Source organism: Scaptodrosophila lebanonensis, unplaced genomic scaffold (assembly GCF_003285725.1).
Source record: "Scaptodrosophila lebanonensis strain 11010-0011.00,11010-0021.00 unplaced genomic scaffold, SlebRS2 tig00000092-arrow-pilon, whole genome shotgun sequence".
In the NCBI taxonomy this organism is placed as follows: Eukaryota; Metazoa; Arthropoda; class Insecta; order Diptera; family Drosophilidae; genus Scaptodrosophila; species Scaptodrosophila lebanonensis.
In genome coordinates this window covers 2,351,052-2,374,988 of record NW_022060566.1, presented here as the reverse complement: position 1 = coordinate 2,374,988, position 23,937 = coordinate 2,351,052, and the positions used below count along the sequence as shown (strand labels likewise).

General features: G+C 36.8%; 3 protein-coding genes across 4 annotated transcripts; 2 read left to right on the top strand and 1 right to left on the bottom strand.

Moving 5' to 3' along the window:
• The first annotated feature begins 272 nt into the window (after positions 1 to 272).
• On the top strand, positions 273 to 3,840 carry LOC115627139 (carnosine N-methyltransferase). 2 transcript variants are annotated; one of them, XM_030522716.1, is made up of 6 exons: positions 273 to 432; positions 635 to 866; positions 2,449 to 2,567; positions 2,664 to 2,804; positions 2,871 to 3,128; positions 3,182 to 3,840. In XM_030522716.1, exons 1-6 carry the CDS (start codon positions 302 to 304, stop codon positions 3,603 to 3,605), a joined length of 1,305 nt encoding a protein of 434 aa, XP_030378576.1. In that variant the 5' UTR covers positions 273 to 301; the 3' UTR covers positions 3,606 to 3,840. The 2 variants fall into 2 exon arrangements, with proteins under 2 accessions (XP_030378576.1, XP_030378575.1); XM_030522715.1 differs by having other exon boundaries at positions 2,389 to 2,567.
• LOC115627138 (protein SMG9) lies at positions 3,746 to 5,282 on the bottom strand. The gene is made up of 2 exons (XM_030522714.1): positions 5,230 to 5,282; positions 3,746 to 5,173 (listed from the first exon to the last, which is right to left on the bottom strand). Exons 1-2 carry the CDS (start codon positions 5,278 to 5,280, stop codon positions 3,845 to 3,847), a joined length of 1,380 nt encoding a protein of 459 aa, XP_030378574.1. The 5' UTR covers positions 5,281 to 5,282; the 3' UTR covers positions 3,746 to 3,844.
• Positions 5,283 to 5,626: 344 nt separating this feature from the next.
• Positions 5,627 to 6,880, top strand: LOC115627294 (protein KTI12 homolog). The gene is made up of 3 exons (XM_030522926.1): positions 5,627 to 5,952; positions 6,010 to 6,362; positions 6,427 to 6,880. The coding sequence occupies exons 1-3, from the start codon at positions 5,688 to 5,690 to the stop codon at positions 6,712 to 6,714; spliced, it is 906 nt and encodes a 301-aa protein (XP_030378786.1). The 5' UTR covers positions 5,627 to 5,687; the 3' UTR covers positions 6,715 to 6,880.
• Positions 6,881 to 23,937: the final 17,057 nt, after the last annotated feature.

Genomic DNA, 23,937 nt, shown 5'->3' with positions numbered 1-23,937 from the left:
AAATCTAATTAAAAAACACAACACAAGCGATAGACACTCAATGAAAAGAATTGTTCAACAATGCAGTTAAAAATGTACGCAACAGCCAATTGTACGCGGGTTCAGTGGCGCCACCTAGCATGCAACAGTGCTGCCATGAACACACTAAAATGTAAGTGTTGCTCTACACTTTGCAGAAATTATTTTATAAATTCAACATTTTTAAGTTTTTTTGCAATACGGTCACACATAACAGACGCTTACCGGAATTTAAGCCAGACGCGAGGGCAATGTTGAATAGTTAAAAACGCGAACTTTCAAAATGAGCGATGTACTGCAATCCTTGCCGTTTCCGGTATATAATGAAATGGTGCAACCATTCCTGTCTGAGGAGGACGAGGAGCGCGAGCGTCGGCACATTGAGAAAGTGCAGAAGGCCTTCCAGTCCTACAGGTGCTTATTTCTCTAACCCCTCCCACTGATGGGTCCATCATAGTTTTGTGATAAGTGCTAACGCCACCAACCACTACGTCTTTCCGCAATATTTAACAAACAAAAAATATGTGCACAATGATTAAGTCCTATGTTTAATTATTAACATATTGTATGGTACATACATATGTCTATATGTATGTATCTCTGCATTCCATAACAGCAAATACGCGTATCGGCGCCTTAATAGAACGGAGGCATACCTTAACAGTCTGTCAGCTGATGATCAGCAACTGCTCTCCAATTACCGTACACATCTCGACAGCGTCCGCTTCTGCATCGAAAGTAACCAGTCTGTGATCAAAGAGATTTTGCGTGACCTTGTGCTCTACCCCAGTGGCGAGAAGGGTTCGCCATCGCCCACCGATGACTATGAGAACGAGGACATGGAACAAGTGAGTATAAAACATTTTAATTGACTCTTGAGTTTCCAACAAAAACAAGTACCCAAGCCCTGTGTTTTCGTAAAAATACACATTTATTTTAATTACATAGATATTCATATGTTTGCAACATATGTATGTACATATCTTTGCATGTGTATTTTTGTGTATACACACATACGTATATGCCCATATATACATACATGCATACATATGTACATATGTGCTTCTTTGAATCGCCTTAAGCCGTAATTTTATTTCACAATCATTTGCAAGTCCATTCCTGTTTCGGCAAGTTGCCGCAAAGTTCCTGCAATCGCAATACTACGGAACTTAACTATCTCACAAGAAATTCTAATATTATTTTGTTGTGAATACTGTAAATTATTATTTATCCTATGCTGATCCGAACTAAAGCAATAATTAGTTCAATTTTCTAAGCAAACCAAGTATAAATGCAATAGCGATTAGAAGATTTTTTAATAAAACAACAACAACTCTATCAAATATATTTATGTATATAACTTTGTACAGGGTGCGCCATCTTTTATGTCGGTATGTAAACATTGAATATCTTTGAAAATAAACAACCGATTTTCAAGTATGAGATATTTTTATTTAATTTGGTACAATGTACAATTTCTTGAACTGAGGTTTTCAACACTGGTCTACTCAAGTAAATCGGTTCACTAATGACAAAGTTATTCAATATTTACATACCGACATAAAAGATGGCGCACCCTGTACATGTGAAGTGATGCGGTCTGAAAAATTTCTTAGCTTGAATTAAATTGAATATAAAATCTTAAACATTGAAGGTGTTCGTATAAGAACTATATCCGTCATATAGTTATCCAATCCGAAACATTTTATAGATTTAACTAACCTTAATCCAATATCTTTCAAATCAGTTATTTCACTTATAAAAAATTAGTTTTAATTGTGTTATATTTTAACAAATAATATTTTTATACTACATACATACATATGTACATATGTATATGAATTGTGTAATCGTAACTATGTTTGTTTATTACAATGCTATGTCGGATATGTAAATTATCCGGCCATTAGCTTCTATGTACATATGTATATGAATATATTTTCAGACCTTATGATCTGTTGTTAATAAATACTGCTCTATCATTCCTATTTTAAACAGTTTCCCCGAAATTTCATTAAATTATTTATTTATTATTGAAGCGCCAATCTTGCCCTTTCTGGGCGCCCTAATAACAATTTCTCTTGCCATAAGGTAGTGAGAAGTGATTAAAAAGAAATCTGTTTGGAATCAGGGCCCCTACTTGTATAAGCCACAACTTATTGTTATTTATTTTTCTTTATTTCCATTTCTCTGTCGGTTGCCAATTACCAAACCTCTACCACAACACACCTTTTCCAATCGTAACTCTGTACAATGCATGTGTATTATACTACTATATAATCTCTATATATACATATATATATATATATATATACATATGTATATATATGTGTGTGTGAATATTTTGACTAAAACGAACCGCCCTAACAGAAAGTTGTTGTTGGTGACAATGATGATGATGAAGTTGTTGAACATATCAAAATTTTAAAGGCCCAGTCAACATTGAAGGTGATTGCGCGCGATTGGAGCGCTGATGGCGCCCTAGAGCGCGAACAGTCCTACAAACCCATAATAGATGCCATCGAGGAATACTACAATCCCAGCGAATAGTAAGTAAAAACCTGTCTTCAAACTATACTAACGATTTTCAATACTTTTCCTAATTTGAAAAATTAAAATAAAACAATTTTCTTCGATTTACACAGCAATTTGAATGAGATCAAGATTCTAGTGCCAGGTGCTGGCCTAGGTCGCCTTACCTACGAACTAGCCTGTCGGGGTTACGCCTGTGAAGGGAACGAGTTCTCCTACTTTATGCTAATTGCTGCCAACTTTGTGCTGAATCTGTAAGTGCTGAACAGAAATATTTTGTTTATTGAACTTGGGTATATTCTACTCGTTTATATTTTCAGCTGCGATTATGAGAACAAATATGTTCTATATCCGTGGGTGCATCAGTATGTAAATAATAAGCATCGGGCCGATCAGGTGGCAGCCGTACGTTTTCCGGACGTCTGCCCGGTACTGAATCCGCCCAAAGGCCACATCGAGATGGCTGCCGGTGACTTTCTAGAGGTCTATAAGACATCAAATACGTACAATTGTGTGGCCACATGCTTCTTCATCGACTGTGCCAATAATGTAATCGATTTCATACGCACCATTTATAAGTAAGTAACGGAAAACTGCTCTAATTTTTGAATAAACTTATCTATCTTTGCAGAATTCTCGTCCCCGGTGGCATTTGGGTGAATCTCGGACCCCTGCTGTATCATTACAGCGATTTAAGCGATCAGAATAGCATCGAACCAACCTACGAGGATTTGGTTATTATTATGGAGAGCATTGGCTTTGATATTCTAAAAGCGCGCACGGGCTTGCGCACCAAATACGCACAGAATCCGAAATCGATGAAGCAAAGCGAATACGAGAGTCTCTTCTGGTTGTGCAGGAAGCCAACGAAGTTCGAGAACGAGCAAGCGACACGTCGTCGCAATAGTGCCTCCCAACAGGAGCCAACCGATCTTATTGTGAATCAGGATCAGCAGCAGGAACAGAAGAGCGACATGGTGCCGCAATTACTGGAAGACAATCACTTTGAGACTGAAGAAGAGAAGACGAAGCAAGCGTCTGATTTGCAAATGTGATACACACATACACATATACACTGACAAACATGTAAATATGAAAACACACACATATATCTATATGTATATATGTATATTACCAGCCCACCACCCATTTACCATCCCAGACGCAATTCTTGCCAAATGATTCGAGTGCTAGATTCCACAGGACGATTAGTTTAGTTATCGACTAAGTTCGATAAAGATAAACCAAATATTGAGTACATTATTTAGTTAATAAAAAACATTACTCCCATTTATTATTTGCATTGATTCTCCCAAATGCCGGCAGCAATCTGACTATCCCCTCCTCCATAGCTTCGCCAGCAATCCAACCTCCATTTATTTTGATGCTTTCCATCGAAATGTCGTGACTTCAGTTCCGCGTATATCTTCTCGAAGTGCTGACCCAAACGCATACTCTCTCCGATCAAATCAAACCAGGCGGCCTCGCTAAAGTCGTTGCTAAGACACATATGTTGGCGTGTGGCGCTGAAGACGCGCTCCCGAAACTTGCGGACGATATCGCTGAGGCTGGCATGATAGGTGGTCGCCTCATTGTTGTGCACCTCTGGCATATAAAAGCTATTCACACGCTTAACATCGCCACGTCCGCGATAAATGGGCAGGCCAGTGTTGCCATATAGCCGGTGGAGCTGATTCTCCAGGCGTTCCCGCTGCACCGGCTCGAAGTCCTGACGTTGGGCATGCGTGCGCACAAATATCACATGTGGCAGAAAATTTTTTAGATAGTTTTTGCCAATGGCGCGTGGCCGAAGACGCACTGCTGCGTAAACCAGACGCACCTGCTCCATGCTAATCTCATCAAAGGCTATTACGAGCACGTGACAGAGACTGATTAGCTGCGCCATTGTGGCCACGGATTGTGTGTCCAGATATTCCGCCTCCTTGGCGCCCACGCTGCCCAGAAACGGTGCCGTGTCAATTAGCACCATACGTTCCTTCGTAATAAAAAACTGTGTGGTTTCCGTGCGCGGTCGCAGCACATTCTTTGTGGATTTGCATTTGTGTCGGGTCGGAAATATGCAGGCATCGGCATTAGGACCAAATAAATGCTCATAGTAGTCGTAGTCACTCGCTCGCTCGGTGGTCAATAAATTCAGCAGCGAGGACTTGCCAACGCACTGGGCACCCAAGACGCCAACGACTGTGAAATCCGTGTTCGTCTTGTGAAACATTTTCCGTGCATTGGCATTGAAGATGCCACTGGAAACAACTATTGGCATCGGTCGGGTCATGCGCGGTACTGTCTCCACAGGCGTTGTACTGGCTGCGACACCATCTGTCCTATCTTTGCTGCTGCTTGTTGCTGTTGTGGAGCCGCAGACGCCACTGCCAGATTGGACGGAGGTGGATTGACTGCGTTCGCAGCTGCTGCGGCTATCGGTGCGACCGGCGATTATAGTTTTGGCCGCATATGGCAGCTCCTGGTTATTGCTACTACTGCTCGTACTGGTACTGCCGCTGTTACCCACATCCTGCTCCTTTTTAAGCAATATTTTTGGCTGCACGTTGGCGCGTGAATCTTCGCGGCGTGCAATAGTGACAGGAGTCGGTTGTGCCTCCTCCTATTATTTGGGGATATTCTTAACACTGTCATCTAACATTTTAAGCCTGAACTTACCGCGTTCTTTTTGTTGTTATTATTTCGAAAACGTCTGCGCCGATCTGCCATGGTGTGATTATAATAAGAATACCTTTCCTTTTGTTTACATTTCACTAGCCTCGAAGCAGCATTGGCAGCACTGCGCAAACTATCGATTATTGGTTATCGATAGTGGTGCGTCGTGAGAGGTGACTTAATATCGAAATGTGCATTTAATTTTTGTTTTTAATAGCTACTTTCTACTTTCTAGCTACTTTCCAAAACGCAACAACCATGTTCTCAGGGTTCATTTAGCTTATAATAGCGATGGCCAAAACGATAGTCACGGAAACCTTTGATAGTTTACGAAAAAGTAATTTTTAAACACTGGAGCCACGCGCTGAATTGACTTTATTTATCGATACAGTGGAGTGCTTTGTGGTTAATATAAACAATTGCCCAAGCTTGAGTAGAATTATCCGCCTAAATTGATTAGAATGCCAATTGTGGTGGTCACCGGGCTGCCAGCGAGTGGCAAATCGACGCGAGCTCTAGAGCTGCGCGATTACTTTCTCACCAGAGAGAAAAACGTGCATCTGATTAGTGAGAACGAGGCTGTGCCGAAGGCATTGTTTGAGAAGAATGCGTACTTCAGCGATTCGCAAAAGGAGAAGATTGTGCGAAGTGATCTGAAGTCGGAGGCATCGCGACAACTAAACAAGGAGGATGTGGTTATCTTAGATGCAGGCAATTACATAAAAGGTTCGCTGCCTTTCGAAAATATTAAGAGAGTAAACTTGTAACTCAAACATAATTCAGGTTATCGCTATGAATTGTTTTGCTTGACGAAGGCGGCACGCACCACACAATGTACACTCTTCTGCTGCCTGCCCATGGAACAGGCGTGGACATTCAACACAAAACGGCAGGATCCCGATGTTGTGAGTGAGAGTGCGACAGAGGATACATTGAATCTGCCCAACAACTCAAATGTGCCGTACACCCGTGAGGTTTTTGACGCGCTCTGCATGCGCTACGAAGAACCGTCTAGCAACAATCGCTGGGATAGCCCGCTGGTTGTCCTAATGCCAGAGGACAGCCTCGACAAGGAGGCCATTTACAATGCGTTGTATGAGACGAAGCCATTGCCACCCAACCAGAGCACTCAGAATGTATGAAACCTTAGTTCATCTATTGATACGCAACCGGCTTAGTTTGCACACTTTTTTATTGCAGCCCCCGCTGGGTGCCACCAACTACCTCTTTGAGCTGGACACCATAATGCAGGAGATCATTAAGGAAATCCTTGGTGCTGTAAAGATCGGCGCCTTTGGCCAGTTACGCATCAAAGGCAGCACAAATACAGTCAAAGTCACGACGACGATGAATGCGCTTCAGCTGAATCGTTTGCGTCAAAAATTCATAACCAGCACCTGCAGAGCCAGCCAGACGACACCCACAAAATTGGAGCATGTGCCGCAATTATTTGTACAATTCATTAATGCCAACACTACGGGTTGTTAAATTTATGCGACTGGGAAGAGCTTGCTATGGTTAATTTAATAATTTTTTTCGTTAGAATATTACATTAAATGTGTAAATATTTGTACTTTATAGAATTTTTAAAGAACATGTGCTCAGCAATTTACATTTTCAAATTTGTTATTATGCATTAAATTTATTAAAACCACACACAACATATCCGAATAATCTGTTGGCATATCTATGTATGTTTTGTATGTGTATTTTCTCTTTGTATCCTCGCCCGCTTGGCTTTTTTTGCAGCGCTGCCAACTTTTTAGAAGGAGATTGAAATAAAGCTAGGAAAGCGTAAAAACAGCTACATTCTTTTTTACAAAATATGTGCTAAAGGTTGTTATTATAATCTTGTTCAACATTTTAAATGATATTCGTATGCACCTTCAAGGTAGTGCGAAATTTGCTGAAGTGGTTGCTGTATGGTTCTAAATGCATTTTTCAAAAGCCAAAATTTCTGCTTCCCGCAATTTGGTTTTAAAAACAACCTGATTTGGCGGGAAAAAGCCAAATTGGCAACACTGTTCTTATGTCTCTACAATACCGACATAAATCAGCTGATTTCTTGCCTATAAATATCGATACATCGCCGAAAATCCTCAATCGTCTGCTGTTCCTTGTAGCGTACGCGTGGTATGTGGGAGTGGTTTTATTTTAATTTACATATGCACATATTTTCTTTTTTGTTTATAAATTATCTCTCCATTGGAATTTTTTAATGTAATTTTTTTTTTTACTAGCTTTGCGGTTCGAAAGTGGCTTAGAAATAACATCCTTTATATTCCTTAATATTCTATTAAACATTTTTTCTACATTACATTATTTTTCAACTTTATGTTTTGCTTGAAATATGTCAGTAGCTGGGACAACAAAATTTTATTATAGCCTGTATTTTATTATTTATAATATTCTTAAATAAATATTGTTTTTTTTTTTTGACTTTGTTCTCCACCAAATATTCGTATGTACATAAGTAGCTGGGGCAAACAAAATTTTTTATTTTTATATTTAATATAAATAAATATAATTTTACCTCATAGGTTCTCCATTGGGTTTTGCTCTAGGCTTTTTGAAAAACCCGGAAATCCAAGATAAACGCAAATGTTTTGGCTGTCCCTATTTAGGCTCTTTCCTAGCTTAAAAGTTATTATTATATTGTTTCCTTATGGCTACAGTCAATGTTTGTTGACATAAAATATAAAAATTATAATAAAAAACAATATGAGTTTTATTTGGTTGTTTAATGGAATCAAATTAATTGGGGTGGCCAAATTATTTAACTCGGGAAAGATTCCCAGCCTTATAATGAAATAGCTTCGGGTCATACTTTATGAAAAATTGTGTTGGAAGAATTTTGTGAAGCTTTTTTCGTCGATTAACTAATAATTACGCGAACACTAAATAGTGTTCGTTGTACATACATACATGTGCAGGCAGAGAGTATCCCATAGTCGTAAAGCTTCATGATACACATATGTTTGTACATGCATATGTACATACACACATACGAGTGCACACTTATATTCAAATACACATTATAGATAAACATTAAAAAAAAAAATAATAATAGCACGCACGACTTTTGATAAGCTGATATTTAAAGCTATTAGGCTAATATCGCGTATTTTCAAGATTTATTCACACACTTACCGAATATTTGGAAGTTCTTTTCATGATGGTTCCTCTTACAGCACAGCACAACAACAGCAACAACAACAACAACGAGCCCTTCAAGTGAATGAACTTTTCTCTTATTGTTTTTGTTTTTCCGCATGGTTCATTTATGCCACACACCGTCATTGGCCGTTTCTCTTAAGCGCGAGCGTGCGGTCTCTCTCTCACACCGCCACCACCAGTCTTACTCTTTGGCGGCCTTCTCTTCTCTCTGCCGCACGCTCGCTGCAGCTGACGTTTCTGCTTTGCGCCTTGCGCCTTGCTTACCATTCACAGTCTTTACTTGCTGCGAGTTTGTCGCGCGCCCGGGAAGCGCGCATCAAACGATATTTATTGTGTTGTTGTTGGTTTTTGTTGTTTTTTTTTCGTTGTTTGTTAATATTCCGCTGCAACCGAAATTGAAAAAAATACAAGAATATAAAATGTGCAACGCCGGCGCCCAAGCACGTTCGGCCAATATTTACGGCGACGCATAGTGTTTCCATCTACATATCTACTACTGCTTTTTTTTCGTTGTTGTTGACATGTGTGGCAGAATATTAAATTAATTTTAACACAAATTTAAAAGAGCAATGAATAAAAATTAAAGGGCCGAGGCGCCAGCACAGAAATAACGGCACACGCCGGCCGGCCTATGCACATTTGGATATTAGCAAGGACGGCGTCGTGCGCTGCCACTGCCGCTGATGCTGCCGCTGTTTGCGCTCTGCCCCCTCCAGCAACAAAAACGAACTCAACTACATATATACAACATACATACATATGTAGATATGTAGTTGTTGTTTACCAACCATTTCCCCTATAGTTATATTTTTTTCTATTTTTTTCGGTTGTTTACCTTTTGTTGCAGATTTGCGCAAATAAAGTGCGAGAAGAAATGTGACAAAACGCAAAAGCTACTGATATACATAATACACATATACATACCTATAAATAAATATATGTGTGTTAATGCTTACATATATGTTTGTACTAGAAGAAAAGAAGAAATGTCAAAGGCCATGCCCAGTGCAAGGCGAAGAGAGAGCGACGGAAGAAAGTGTTAAAGTGCAAAAGTGTAAATATGAAATGATCGCTGTATGTGAGACATACATACATATGTATATACAACATACGCAACTACGCCATAGCCTAGGATATATTCGTATATATACATATATACTTGCATACATATGTAAAAAGTTAAGCGATTTCATCGATACCCCTCAATGTGTTCACACGCCCCCTCCCCCCATAATAAGTGCAACAATCTATCACAATTGTTAATCAAATATGATGCAAAATATTTATCGTACATACAACATACATATATATAAAAAATAATCTACATGGTATGTAATATTTACATACACACATACATACATATGTATATACATATATACATATATATATATATATATATATATATATATATATATATATATATAGAGAGAGAGAGAGAGAGAGAGAAGTGCGTATAACTTATAAATAGTGAAAGTATTTCAAATTCAAATTCTATCTTAACGACCAAATGCAATACATACATACATACATATATACATATACATATATATGTACATAGTAATCTAAAAATCTGCATACAACACACCAACACAGCGACACGCACACACATACACGCATATATTTGTTGCGTGGGTATTTGTATTATCAACAGCTGCTGCTGCATCTTGAATCAAAACACAACGTCCGTGTAAAGTGTGCAAAAAAGAAGAGAGAGAGAGAGAGAGAGCGCGAGAAAGAGGGAGAGAGAAAATAATAAACAACTTACAACATCAAGTGGAGTGCAGTGCTTTTAAGTGAAGTGTAAAACAATTAAACATAACAAAACAAAATACAAATCTATACAAATTTCACATAAAAAACAAATGAAAACAAAACAAAAATAAAACAAATCGTCCACCGCCACTTCTAATATTTTGGTCGAAGCATGGATTTGCATTTGAAATCGTCATCAACAATAACAACAATCGGACTAACAACAACAACAACTATAGTACCAACTGCAACGGTGCGCTAGCATTGGGGATACTGAGGAGAGCAGCCCACAAACATGCCACCGCTGCAAGGACATCGCCAGCTTATGTAAGTGAAATGGAATGGGTGGGGATGGGATGGGCATGAAATGAGTGGCAATCCTACGGAATGGGATGGGATAGAATTGAGTTGAATAGTGGCCGGCAAATTGAACGCTTAACAAAACTGTTAGTTCAAGAATTTGTCTAGTGGAGGGGAGGGCAGGAGTAAGCCCAACAATGCAAGCTTTATCGGACAATTGATACTAGAGTTGTGCCGGAACTAGTACAAAGGAGTTTAGTCTCTCAAATGGAACTAATGAATAAATCAACCATTTATATAAAAATATCTGTACGAATATTATTTGAACTGATATTGAAACGCAGCTTTGAAAAGCGGAGTATAGTACGAAACAAAATCACACCTTGAACTAATCTAATAATTTCAAATTAAAGCAACTTTCCAATTCAATCTATTTCCAATCGGAATGCAATTCCAACAATTTTATTTGTGTATATGTATATATTTCATTTATTTATGAACTAGTTTTTTTAGACTAACTAAATGCATTTGTTCTGGCACGACCCTCTACAACCAATTGTCCAATGAAGCTCACTCTCAATTTGGACCATTGCCGGAACTAGTTCAACGGAATTTTGTTCCTCTTATAAAAATTGTTCAAAATTTAAACATGTGTTCAAAATGATCACAATTAACTCAATTCATAGGCAATGTTATGTGTCTCCAGCTTATGCAATCTTCGTAGTTCAACACGCGAACAGAGTTCTTAGTCTAATGATTTTAGATAAATGCACTTATGTATCTGAGAATGAATTATAAAATTGTAGGTAACTTACCACTTCACCCATTGGGCTACAAATATAACTTACTAAATAATCCATAAAAGTATAATGAGAATGGAGTCAAACGCATTCGGTAAATAAATTTTTTTTGTAATATTATTTTATGACTAAAAATGAAGAGCATAATTAATAATTGTACATTTGTTCATGAGAACTTAAAAGGTTAGCCATAGAAAGCATATTGAAAAGTACATTCGGAAATGCAAGGAGACATGATCTGCCTACAAATTTAGGACTCTGAAATAGAGTCTTTCAATTCGACTATTTCGATGCTTCAACTTCATAATTGAATGCATCCTAAGTTATATCACTTTTTTAAAACCACAGAAAGAATTTAATGAAACAATCAAATTTACCGTTTTTACCCTTAAAGCAATGTATAAAAAAGTTATCTATTTTATTGCATTCATTTGCGAAAAATAAAACGTACATACTTAGGTGTCGCTTCACCCTTTAATTACGCATCAAATGTTGTTGAAATTGCATTAAAGAACTTAGAACTAGTTTACAAAATTGAACTTAAATTATGCACAACTCATTTTGGTAGTGGCAGTTGGCGTGGTTCGTTGGCCTGGCCGACATCGGCATCTCTGTTTATGAATGAAACGCAACGAGGAAGCGCGCGCAAATCAACAAAACAAAAACAACAACGACCAAGCGGAGCAAAAAAACACACAGCTCCTCAACAAGCCAAGAGAGTGCAAAAGAGCGAGCATAGAAGTGTGTTGGAGAGAGCGGAGTAGTGTGTGTGTGTGTAAAAGAGCGTGCCATAACACAGCATTGGGAAGAGAAAACGCAAGAGCAAAACGCGGAACGTTTGAGTTCATTGACCTTTGCTATTGAAATTTTTGGGAAGCGATATAAACACACACACACATACAGACGTTCACATCTACGCACGCTTATTTACACATTGATAAACAATCGCCAACGTCGACGCCGCTGCGCCGTCTTTTGTTGACGCTGACGTCGCCGGTTGATTCGATGACTATTGACTTGCTGTGCTGCTGCCGCTTCTGTTGCTTGTTGGTGTTTTTTTTTTTTTTTCATTTTTCTTCTTCTTCCTGATTGTAGGCCTATGTGTATAGACATATGTATGTACATATATGTATTTGTATGTATGTATGTATGTAGCGGGTGGGCTGACGCTTAACGAAAGCACGATAAGGCGATGAGGCTTTCGCTTCCTCCTGCTCGCTGTTACCAAGCCAGCAAAAGGCATTAAAACATCAACGTCAAAAAAAAAATGAAAGAAAAATTCTGCGTGTGCGTAAGCCATACATACACACATACATATGTACATATGTACATAAGGCCAGCCAGCCGCTAAAATGTAACGCCAAAGGGTTTTCCAAGAAGCGCGAATGCTTCGTTAGTTGCCAAGCATTGTGAATATGGCCAATTGTGGAGAATTGTGCATGTATGTATGTATGTGTGTATGTATGTATACTATTCATTTGTCAGCAAACGCAACTGATGATGATGCCATTCCTGTAATTTAACATGAGCCTGAAAAGCTATGCAGACGACTTGAGTCAAAAAGGGTCTTGTAATGCCGTAAAACAAAGGACCCCAATAACAATAATGAATGCAGCAGCAGCAGCAGCAACAACAACAAAAATAACATGTAAGGCAGCTGTCAGAACCACCACCACCACCAATGCCATTTTACCACTTCAGAGACAAAAGTTGAACCTTCAAAATCGGTTTCAATGTCATGTAACCGCCATTTTACACACACGCACTCATGCACACACACACAGATACAAAGTGCAAGTTAGCGAGAGAGAGAAAGAGAGAGAGAGAACGACGCATTCACGCACTGAGGACGAGCGCCAAATAAGCATACATATGTATGTGTGTGTATGTGTGTTTATCATGCATGTATGTATGTGTGTATTTATGATGACCATGCAGAACAGTTAAGCAGCAGGCCTGTTCCCGTTTTCAAATTCATTGAACTTCTGCGGAAATGAAATTCACAAAACGATTGAGTAATTCGAAATTTTGTAATTCTGCGCCGCACACTGTGTGTGTTCCAATATTGTTCCACTACTATGTATATGGTATGGGAATATTGTTTGAAATTTGAAAAATATACACAAATACTACATACATACATACATACATATAATGGATGCAAGCAGTTTTAAAATTAATTACAAATTATCAGAGATAGATGATGAAATGGATAGTTTGGTTGGATATCGTTAATAAATTATTATCGGGCTTGTTCGTGTTCCCGGCAATGAAATTGTTTTTCTATAAACGTTTGAGTAATTCGATAAGCTTGTACGAATATTGTTCTATCAATTTATCTATCATTAATCTAACAATTTCACTTTCACATAAAAGATCGAATTGTGAAATGGATAATCTATAGTCTATAACTACAGACTAGATACTTATACATATATTTGTTCGTTGACCAACTAACTTGTTGGTGATCTACGCACAGCTTAAACGGCAAGAGCTACGAAGCTGTTTTTGACACAAGTTTCTTTTCACAGCGTGAGATTTAAAAAGGAGTTTTTGAACTCCAAAGGGAGAAAAGGGGCGGTATGAGCTAAATATCAACTCTAGTTGAAGGCAAACATATTTATCAAATGGTGCAACAACCAAAGTTTTTAAGTCGCAAAATCCAAAACACGACATTTTAAACAAAAATATGAGAAATGAGGATACCACGAAATTTATTTAAACAACATCAGCACCAAAATGGTAGTTTGGTAAAGAATAGCTGGCTTCCTGAATGATGAAGAAATTAAGTTGTAAAAAGCCTTGTAATTCGATTTCAAAACCTCTGGCGAATTATTTTGACCATCCAAAATTAAAATTGTTAGTGAATTCATTGAAAATTAGGTTTGTTTTTGACGTTTGGAGTACCTTTTATATACAACTAATGCGTGTTATTCCTGTTGTGCTTAAGGATGTGACTGCAGACTGCAGAACTCAGCCCATCAACACATTTATCCTTCCATATCAGCTCAGTGCGTTGGGTCGTTCGCTCGATGACGTTGCAATTCGATTTTGTGCGTTGCGTATACGCCGTGTTGCGTTGCCCTTGTCTGGCACCTACTCAGAGACTTTGTCAACATTGTCGCCATAAGAGTCGCATCATCATCATCATCATTGCTATTTCTGTTGTTATTGTTATTGTTGCTGTCGTTATCGTTTTGTTTTATTTCACTTTGCATTTTAATCAATGCCAATGAACTTGGCGCTTATTATATGCATGTCTGTGTTTATCTATATCGACGTACATATGTATATAAGTATGTATGTATGGCTGTCATAACCATGTAAATACAGGGTGCGTTTTAAGTTCCAGTTCAATATTGCTATACCCGGCACTCGAAGAAGGGAGAGAAGGTGATGCATTTGATAGCAAAATCGATCACTGCTAGACCCAAATAGGGCGTCCAGGGCGTCTTCAAAAAACAACATTTTTGAATCACTATTTGGCCGACTATGGATCTGTTTTTTGATTTGTTGTTAGTAGGTCTAATTCAACTCCATTTGCTAACAAGCAACTCAAAGAAATATGTTCCAATTTGTTTATGTATGCTGAGAACTTTTCAAAAATAAATATATTTATTTCGTCATCAATTATATTTCACAGTTAAAAGCATACTTACCATATAACTTCAATTTAAGAGCTAGCTAGCCTAAAAGGAATCGAAAAAAATCATTTTGTCCTAAACGAAAATAGATCTTCGCTACAAAAATTACGAAATTACAGCTGGAAATTAAATTCAAAGTATAATTAATCGGAATTGACTCTTAAAAGTCAAAATACTTAATTAAATTGTAGTAGGGTTTTAAACAAACTTAATTCGCATCATAAAACGCAGCCTCTACAATATCTCCACATTTCTTTATTGCACTCTCGGAATCGACGATATGGCACTATGCGTAAAAACAAAGGCTATTTACTTTCTTGGCTTACCATTAGGGAATTTCTTCACACACAATCTTTACAAATAGTTTGCTGAAGCCACAAAGAGCTACAAATAATTACAGCTGAGACGAAAAAATATCTTAAACTATATATATATCAGTAGCTGCCAGTTGGAGCACAGATATATGTATCTAAATAAAAGTTAAGAAACAACATAGAACAATTGATTTCACACACTATCTGGTGCTTGATTAAGCATTTTGAGAATTGTAAAGAATACGGACAGTTGTAATTATTTTAGAGAGTTTTTTGAGAAATTTGTTGCGCAACGGAAAGGTCAGTAGACCCTAGCTTTTCGAGGGCAGTGCCGTTTAACTTAACCGTTATACAAGTATGTTATTTAATTTCACAATCAGTCTTTCTGTTTCTTATCACTGCATATACAAGTATTTATTCATATATTGTATTGTTTGTATTGTGTGATTTGTATACACATAAGATGGGCTCTCCTCAATTATTATTCTGATACATAACTCTATGGGTACATGGAGTGCTTTCTCCAGACTTTGGCTTCAATCTTTCTCAAATTATCAAATTAAAGTTGTACGCGAAAATGCTTGTTGTTATTATTAAAAATTAATCGAAATGCTTTAAATGTACAAATATTCTCATAACTGAATTCGTTTTGTGAAAGCAAAACAACAAAAATGCTGGCCTTTAATTAAAATTAGAAAGTGTCGTACGACTTTCTATATGTTATTCATACAAAAACAACAACTATGCACACATTTTTGAACATTACTGAGTAATTGCGAAGGTTGGATTTTTCAAAAAAAAAAGGTTCTCGAATTCGTTAGTTCTGAGTCAGAGGTCAGAATCGGACACTCCGATTGGACTCAAATATTTCTGCGAGGCTTGCAATTCTTTTTATGTATTTCAGTGCTGTTTTATATTCCTGTCGAATTGTGGTTTCTTTGATTACTCATTTAGTGTTTTGCGTAACACGGCTATATTCATCGAGAAATATATAGTATGTACACTTAAATAGTACAATATATACGAGCATACAAATGATTTCTTGTTACAAGAAGTGGAGCAGTTCAGTGGCCTTTGGCCAACCAGCGGACGTTGATTCATGGTGTGTGGCTGTATGTGTGTCTTTTTTTTATGTTAGACTGGTTACGTCTTATAATGGTCGAACGACTTGGGCCTTATTTCGCTTGCAATACAATTTGGGGTGTGGTGGACTTTGCACTATTAATAGCGGTTGATTAAAGTGTTAATATATTAACTATTTCCAATGAATAGGTCGTGCATGTTCATATTTTCCACAATATTTTGCAATACAGGAATATTTGAAAATGAAACACTTTTACTTCTGGGATTATTGGTTAACTACTCAATATACATATTCCATAAGCAACGAGACTAGACATGTTCATCTGTGTAATATATGTATGTATGTATGTGTGTATGTACTTAAACTATTCATAACTTTTAAACAGTATTTTTTATGCGAATCGGTTGGGTTTATCTAAATTACAAGTATGTACCCTTTTTTTTTACCAAAATCTGCAAATGCATTTTTTGAAAAGAATTACATAGTATCTACATGTATTGAAATCTATAAGATAGTATGTTATATAAATAAACATCAATTTTTGTAAGATTCATTGCACGATAAATTTAATCAATGCTTATGGAATCCTATTAAACATAATTTTAAATGAAGTCTAGAGTACAACATAAAATATAATTCACTTTCTTTAATAATGCTATGTACGATATTATATTACAAGTATATTATATTATTTACTGTATTTTATCCATCCAAATCTAGTAATATAAACTGCTTCTAGACTATCCCCTGGTTGGAGAAATATGTTGTTTACGCAACCATTAGAATAGGTACTGTGGTGGTACGAGTCGGCCATTTCACAAATCACATTTAACACATTATTTTGAAAAATCACATTTTACAAATTATGATTTTATTTTAGTTTAATTTTGAATTAATTAACAATGTTTTGTCAAACAATGTACAGTAAAGTTGTTTTTACTTTGAGTCTTTGTCGCAATACTACTTTCGCGATCAGAAAACTATGGTTTTGGTTTTCTTTATTTTTTTTTTTAAATTCCGATCATTTGTTCGAACGCTGATTGTTTCTCAATTGCCGCAACTGGCTTAGGGTTTGGTACAGCGTTGGTTGGCGTCGGCGTCGCCGTCTCTGTCGATAAACGTCAACGTCAACGGCTTTCTTTGTAGCTTCTTCTTCTTCTGGTTACCGCTCGCTCGTTCGCTCGCCCTTGCTGCCCATTTCGCCATTTCTCCAATTTCTCCATTTTCGCCGAGTGCTGCGGAATATTAAAGACATTGTTGCTGTTGGCTTGTTTTTTGTGTTGTTTTTGTTTTTGCATATAAATACATACATACATGTGTACATATTTACATACATACATACATATATGCATGTATGTATGAGCTCACACTCATACATACGCATGCAGTATGGTTGTGGCGAAAACAATCGTCTACGATAGTTGTAGTTGTGTACATATGTATATACATACATACATACATATGTATGTACATAGTTGGAGCTTTGTATGCCTGCGTTTGTAACGTACAATGTGCGTTCATTGACCTTTTACACTATTCCCCAAGCTTGTGTTTTTCTTTGTACATATATATGTACATAGATACACTCGTACGAACATACACACTACATATGTACATATTTGTATGTGTTTTTGCGTGCAACAGATATGTGTACAAATGTTTGTGTGTGTGCGTTAAATTAGTCATTCGGTTGGCCTACTATGTTGCGTAAGCCCATAAATGCCGCAAATGGGTGAAGAGAGGGCTTTAAGATTGATTTAAGATCAATTGCCAGCGATTGATGAGTTACGATTACAACACCTACATACATACAGACGAGTATGTACGTAGTTTTTCGTGGAAAGCACCAAAGAAAATCTTTATTTTATTCGACAATTTGTTGTTTTGTTACAAAATGCCGCTAAGTTGCGTTTGCTGCTGTCATTGTGCTCCAAAAACGCACACACACACACACACACACAACAAACACACATGGTCATACACATACGCACAGGGCTCTCTTAAACTCACGCAAAGACACACTAACACGCACGCATACATTGCTCTCACGCACACATGCAGCGCAACTCAAAAGGGCACGTTTCGGTGTGAATGACCGCCGCTAACACACATTTGTGCGCGCGCTAAAACAAAAGCAAAAAAGCTCAAAGCAGCAACAGCAGCAGAGACAGCGACCGCGACAGCGACAGAAGCACAGAATATGAGGAAGCAACAAAAGCGGCAGCAAGAGCACCAACAACAACAACTGAAAAGTAAAAATACAGCACAGAAAGTTGCAGCGTTGTAAGTTGCTGGCAGAGACGCTAAGCGGCGCACAGCAGGGCCGTGGTTCAATACAGCTTGCAAAATTATTAAATATTAATAAGCTTATCTGTTAGGAAATTTTTAAATCATATTGATAATCGTACTTTCGAAGAACTTTTTTTTAATGGTAATACTACAGTCCAGATAGCTTACTAGTTTAATTAAGTGACGAATCATTGTTTTTTTGTTTACATTTTTATTGCATTATTAAATACAAATTATGTCTTCTTCTTGATCTGCAATAAACAATAAAACAAAACTTTGAAAACGGCCTACTGCGGGTATAAGAAGATGAATTTCTAGAAGGTAGACTCAGTAGTAAACAGCAGACAGTATCACAAAAATTGAATGTATTTTGCGTTACCTAAAAGAACCTAATTGGGCGCAATTTGTAATTTACAAATGTAAAATAAATTGCAAGTAGTGGAATTTGCAATCTTTTCGGCCATTTCCTTAAGTAAATGTTCTTTGCTCCACTCATTTATAAACAAATAATGCATTTATATAGAGAAAGGTGGTTTCACAAATGATGTATGCGTATTTGCAACATTTTTGTACAGTAATGGGGCTGTGATGGATCTTCTGATCAGAGTAAGCTTTTGTCCGCCGATATTAATCAAATACGCCAAGAAATCTTCTGAATTTTTAAAATTAAGTTAATTATTGTTGAATATATACAAATATTTGTACTTATTTTGACTGATGTAAAGTCTTTAACAACCCTACAACGCCCTTGGCATGCGGTATTTGATAAAGAACCCAAAATGTCTTTAGCAATATGTATGAATATTTAATTAAAGAGTAAAGTGTTCAATTCAAGAAGAATTTTCGGAACTTGGACTTAGGCTCAACTGTCCCAAATATGAATAAGGAAACTTATTTCGTCAAATTTTGATAAAATATCGGCGGCTATTAATTGGAGAAATGTCCGAGAAAGCCCTAGACTTAAAGAACAAGAGCTAAAAAATAACGAAATTAACCAGAAAAAGTTTTTTTCATTGCAAAAAATTGCAAAATAATTATTTTGTCAAGGCTGCCGATTTTTCATTTAAACTCCATTTGATTTATGAAACTATTTTTTGTTCGTTCAGAAGATATGGCTTTTGTAACGAAAAAAATCGTAAAGCCCCACTGTGCGACGCGCATCGAACTGACGATGTTGACAATGCGTTGCTGCTGCCGTCGTCAGCCCTGCCCACCCGACAAAAATAAAAATCACTGTTGGATGACGAAATATAATTGTTATTATGCATCACAAACTGAAAACAAATATTATCTCCGTATATGTCTGTCTATTTTTATAAAGATACATATATTTATGTATAATCAACATGTCCAAAGGAATCAATATAGACATGTCCATCTTCAATAGGACCGATCGGTGGGAATATCGCATTTAGTAGGATAAATTTGTTGCATATATAGAGTAAGATTATTATCATTCTGCAGTTGCATAAAAATCGGTGCACGATATCACATAGGAATTATTGGTTGATAAATAAGTGTTAACACTACACATTTATATCTCAACCAAATAGCTGTCATAGAAATGATTCGTACAACAGATTGACTGCCGTGGGATGCGCTTATGCTGTTCAAGAGTCAGGCTGGCACTTTGACTTTGTTGCTCAGCTATCGGCGATTATTAAAATGTTTCAGTTAGAGGGCCTAAAAAGTGACATAATAATTGACTTTGTGATGTCCATAAATAATCCTAGATGTTTGAGTCGCTTGTTTTGAAATCACTGGAATTGTTCCGTTATTTCGTTGAATTTATTTTGGCGATCCCATAAAAATATCTTAACAAAAATAAGTTTATTGCATTAAAATGATGAAGCTGCTTTAATTCATAAAGCTTACGTGTTAACCAGAATTTCTTATAACAACTCGGGTTACTCATCAAAAACAAATATCAGTGCCATATCGGGAGATGCCAACGTACAGATATATATGTATGTATGTATATGTATAGTAAGTATGTATCTAATTATATATCAGCCGGTTTTTGCTTATTTTTGCAATTTTTCGCCAATGCAACGAAATCGCGAGAGTTCAATATTCTTCTTCTGGTCAGTGTGCGATTTGTTTACACATTTCAATTAGTTATGGTTTTCTTCATACCCTCAAATTGGTCCTTTTTTAGAGTTCTATAAATAGTAGGACCGCTTTTTTAAAAAGCGAGAAAAAATACAAAGTTGTTAAGTTTTTTTTTACTCTTTTAATTTCCAATTGTCTTATCTGTAATACTTGTATGTAAGCACATTGGGGGTTATGAGTTGATTCTTTATTTGTTGGAACTAAAATGTTTTTAAGAACTATTTAGAAACATTTCAATATTTATAATATTTCGTTTAAAATTCCATCGTGCTGTTAAATTTAAGTTTCAACAATCAATTGAATTTCTATTTGTATTTATCAAGCTACTTATAAAGCTTTATAACACATACATACTTCAAAAATAATAAAACAAGTGGAAAAGTTTATTTCGGGTGCTTCGACTTTGAAATACTCTGTACCTATGTGAACAAAAGCTACAGAAATTAAAAAAAATTAAGAAAAAATAAAAAATAATAAAATTTTATCAAATTGATTTAAATGCAATACAAAATTGTCTTAAGTGTAATAAAAAAATTAACATTTTTTAAATTAATATAAAAATACCAAAAATGGAAAAAAGTTTGCTTGCTGCTATATTCCTGTTTTGCTCCAATTGCTAAAATATGTGTGTCTCATGGTTAGTTAAAACGGCTTGAATAGTCATCGCCGCCTGTACAATTTGCACGTTGTTGCTGTTGTTGTTGTAGGTTTTGTAGGTATTTGCATTGCAAGAACAAATAAACAAGCGGCAGGCAGCAGGCAAGCGAATGAGCAAAATAAGGAAAAAAACAGAAAACAGAAAACCCGGCAATGTCATTAAACCCTAAACAAGAGCGAAAGCAACAACACAACACGCTGATGATGACGACAGCAACAGCAGCAGCAGCAGTGACGGCGATAGAACATTGACACGAATACAACAACAAGAGCAGCAACAACAAAAACCAGAAGCGTTATGAAATACTGAATGCTTGGAGCTAAGAGCATGAACAACACAACGGCACCACGCAAGAGAGCAACAACGAGTTGCTCTCCACGCCACAATCATAATCACTGTCTTATTGGGTCTTATGGGGGCGCGTACATGGCATTTTGTTCTCTTAAAATATGTCACGTTCTCTCTCTCTCTGTGTCAACCTCTCTTTGGTGAACGAAAGCCAAGCAAACGCAGGTGAACGACCGACCTAGCCATTTGTTTTTCTTTTGTACATACATAAATACAAACACATATTTCATCTGCGAGTATGCATGTGAGTCATTTGTACGGCCGTTCTGTTGTCTGATGCTAAAACCAAATTACACATACATATGTATGTACATATGTACATGTACAACAAGCATGCATGCATATTTATGTGTTTGTATGTGTGTGTGTGTACTCGTATGTATGTTCATAGATACATTGATTTCAGCAATAGTTGATGTTCGTTTTTGTTCTGGTCCGGCACATTTGCGGTAGTAACAGTTATTGTTGTTGTTTCTGCTATTCTAGTTATTTAATTTCTCTGCTCACTGCTGATCCTTAGTTGCGGTCGCTAACACTTACACCCACTATGTATCTACGCACATTTTTCCCGACTTTTTCCATGCTTATCACGGACACGAAACGAACGAGTAAATGGCCACCAATTGCATTTGTGTTGGTGTGCCTGTGAAAGCAAGCGTGAAGAATAAAAAGCTTAAACAGATCTTGCCCGTTCTCGTTCGCTTTGGCTGGCCCCACTCTCTCTCTCTCTCTCTCTGTCTCTCTCTATCTCTCCCGCTCTTAGCCTCTATCGTTCTCGTTCGCTTGCTGGCTCCCTCTGCCTTACTACGCATGTTGACCTTGACTATGACTTTCATAAAATTGGTTGCCCTCGCGTCATTGTGCTTGTCGCCGCCTCATTTATGAATTCTTTTTCCTTTTTTCTTCAATTTTTATTTTTTGCTTTATGACAAAAAAATTACATAAATATGTATGTATGTATGTATAAAAGTATGTACTATCGCACAATCAATGCATACATATGATTGATTGCACGTACATACAGATATGGATTATTTTGCAAAATAGCGATCTTTTTAAGGCATTCAAGTGTTGAGGAAAGAATAGGAATTGCTTCTCCATTAGACCGCCCTTTCGCCGTTGATACATACATACTCCATACATATGTATGTACATATGTATGTATATTTGCATTTTCTAAGCATGGGTATATGGGTAATTCTTATTGGAAGTAAGCATCTGTAAATCATCAACATTTTTTTCGGACAGCAAGATAAAAGCGTATCTCTTAGGTATCTCTAAAATCTCCCAAAAACATTAATCTGGCAATCAATTTGGATAAAGAATTATGCCTTCATGGCTTAGTATCTGAAAAGATTTACTTATTATGTTGGTCAGATTCAAAGATCAAATTTACTTCGAACCTCAATCATAAAAGGAAGACTTTTTAAATCTAAAATTTCCTGTTGCTTTAAAGATACATTTTAGTTCAACTCCCATATAAATGTGTAAAATATGTACATATGTACATAGGAAAGTCTAGCAGTCAAATTTTTCGATAACGTTCGGCTTGCATGTGTTTTCAATCAATAACAGAAATAATCTGTTGATGCTTTCTGGGTTTGGCATCCAACTATATTTGTTTTAAAAATTAGTATCATAAACAAATCAATATCATATCAAAAACAACACTATTCGCGTGGCTTCGAATATCAACTATTTCCATTTAAAAAAAAATTGTTTGAACAACCTTTTAATCTCTTTTGTTTTCCAAATTATTTCTACAAATAAGATAGTCATTGGAACCTCAAGTTCTTTATTTTCCTTACAAACTCTTTAAAGTCAAATTAAGGAAAAAACGTATTTATCATTACTCTCCAAATTATTTCTACAAATAGAGTAGGGGATAGCCCGACCTTGCACCTTTGTTTTCCAGCGTAGCTTTGCCGTCATTAGAAACTTCAACAGACCTACCAACGCCCCACCACCTTGCCGCGAAAATTCTATGGAAAATTTCTGTTTAGAAATTTTCTGCTGCTATCGGACCGCCAGTTACGTGATTGTAATCTGAGCAATCAGTAAATATAGAAGCCAGGTGGTGGTGGTTTCCTGATTCGCTTCATTCTTCAAATAAGAAAAACATGGCACTCCATTTACAGCGACTCGTTAAAGGATCAAATTATTCTAATTGTGTATAATTACTATACATTTGATAGGCTAAGGAAATCAATTGCGGCTTTAACTCTCTAGAGGT

Excerpts from the sequence above, each read along its gene's own strand:
- LOC115627139 (XM_030522715.1), top strand. The coding sequence starts at position 302 with ATGAGCGATGTACTGCAATCCTTGCCGTTTCCGGTATATAATGAAATG. Across the intron at positions 867-2,388 it reads AGAACGAGGACATGGAACAA|AAAGTTGTTGTTGGTGACAA; the intron begins GTGAGTATAAAA and ends CCGCCCTAACAG. Across the intron at positions 3,129-3,181 it reads TTCATACGCACCATTTATAA|AATTCTCGTCCCCGGTGGCA; the intron begins GTAAGTAACGGA and ends CTATCTTTGCAG.
- LOC115627138 (XM_030522714.1), bottom strand. The coding sequence starts at position 5,280 with ATGGCAGATCGGCGCAGACGTTTTCGAAATAATAACAACAAAAAGAAC. Across the intron at positions 5,174-5,229 it reads ATAACAACAAAAAGAACGCG|GAGGAGGCACAACCGACTCC; the intron begins GTAAGTTCAGGC and ends CCCAAATAATAG.
- LOC115627294 (XM_030522926.1), top strand. The coding sequence starts at position 5,688 with ATGCCAATTGTGGTGGTCACCGGGCTGCCAGCGAGTGGCAAATCGACG. Across the intron at positions 5,953-6,009 it reads TGCAGGCAATTACATAAAAG|GTTATCGCTATGAATTGTTT; the intron begins GTTCGCTGCCTT and ends AACATAATTCAG. Across the intron at positions 6,363-6,426 it reads CCAACCAGAGCACTCAGAAT|CCCCCGCTGGGTGCCACCAA; the intron begins GTATGAAACCTT and ends TTTTTATTGCAG.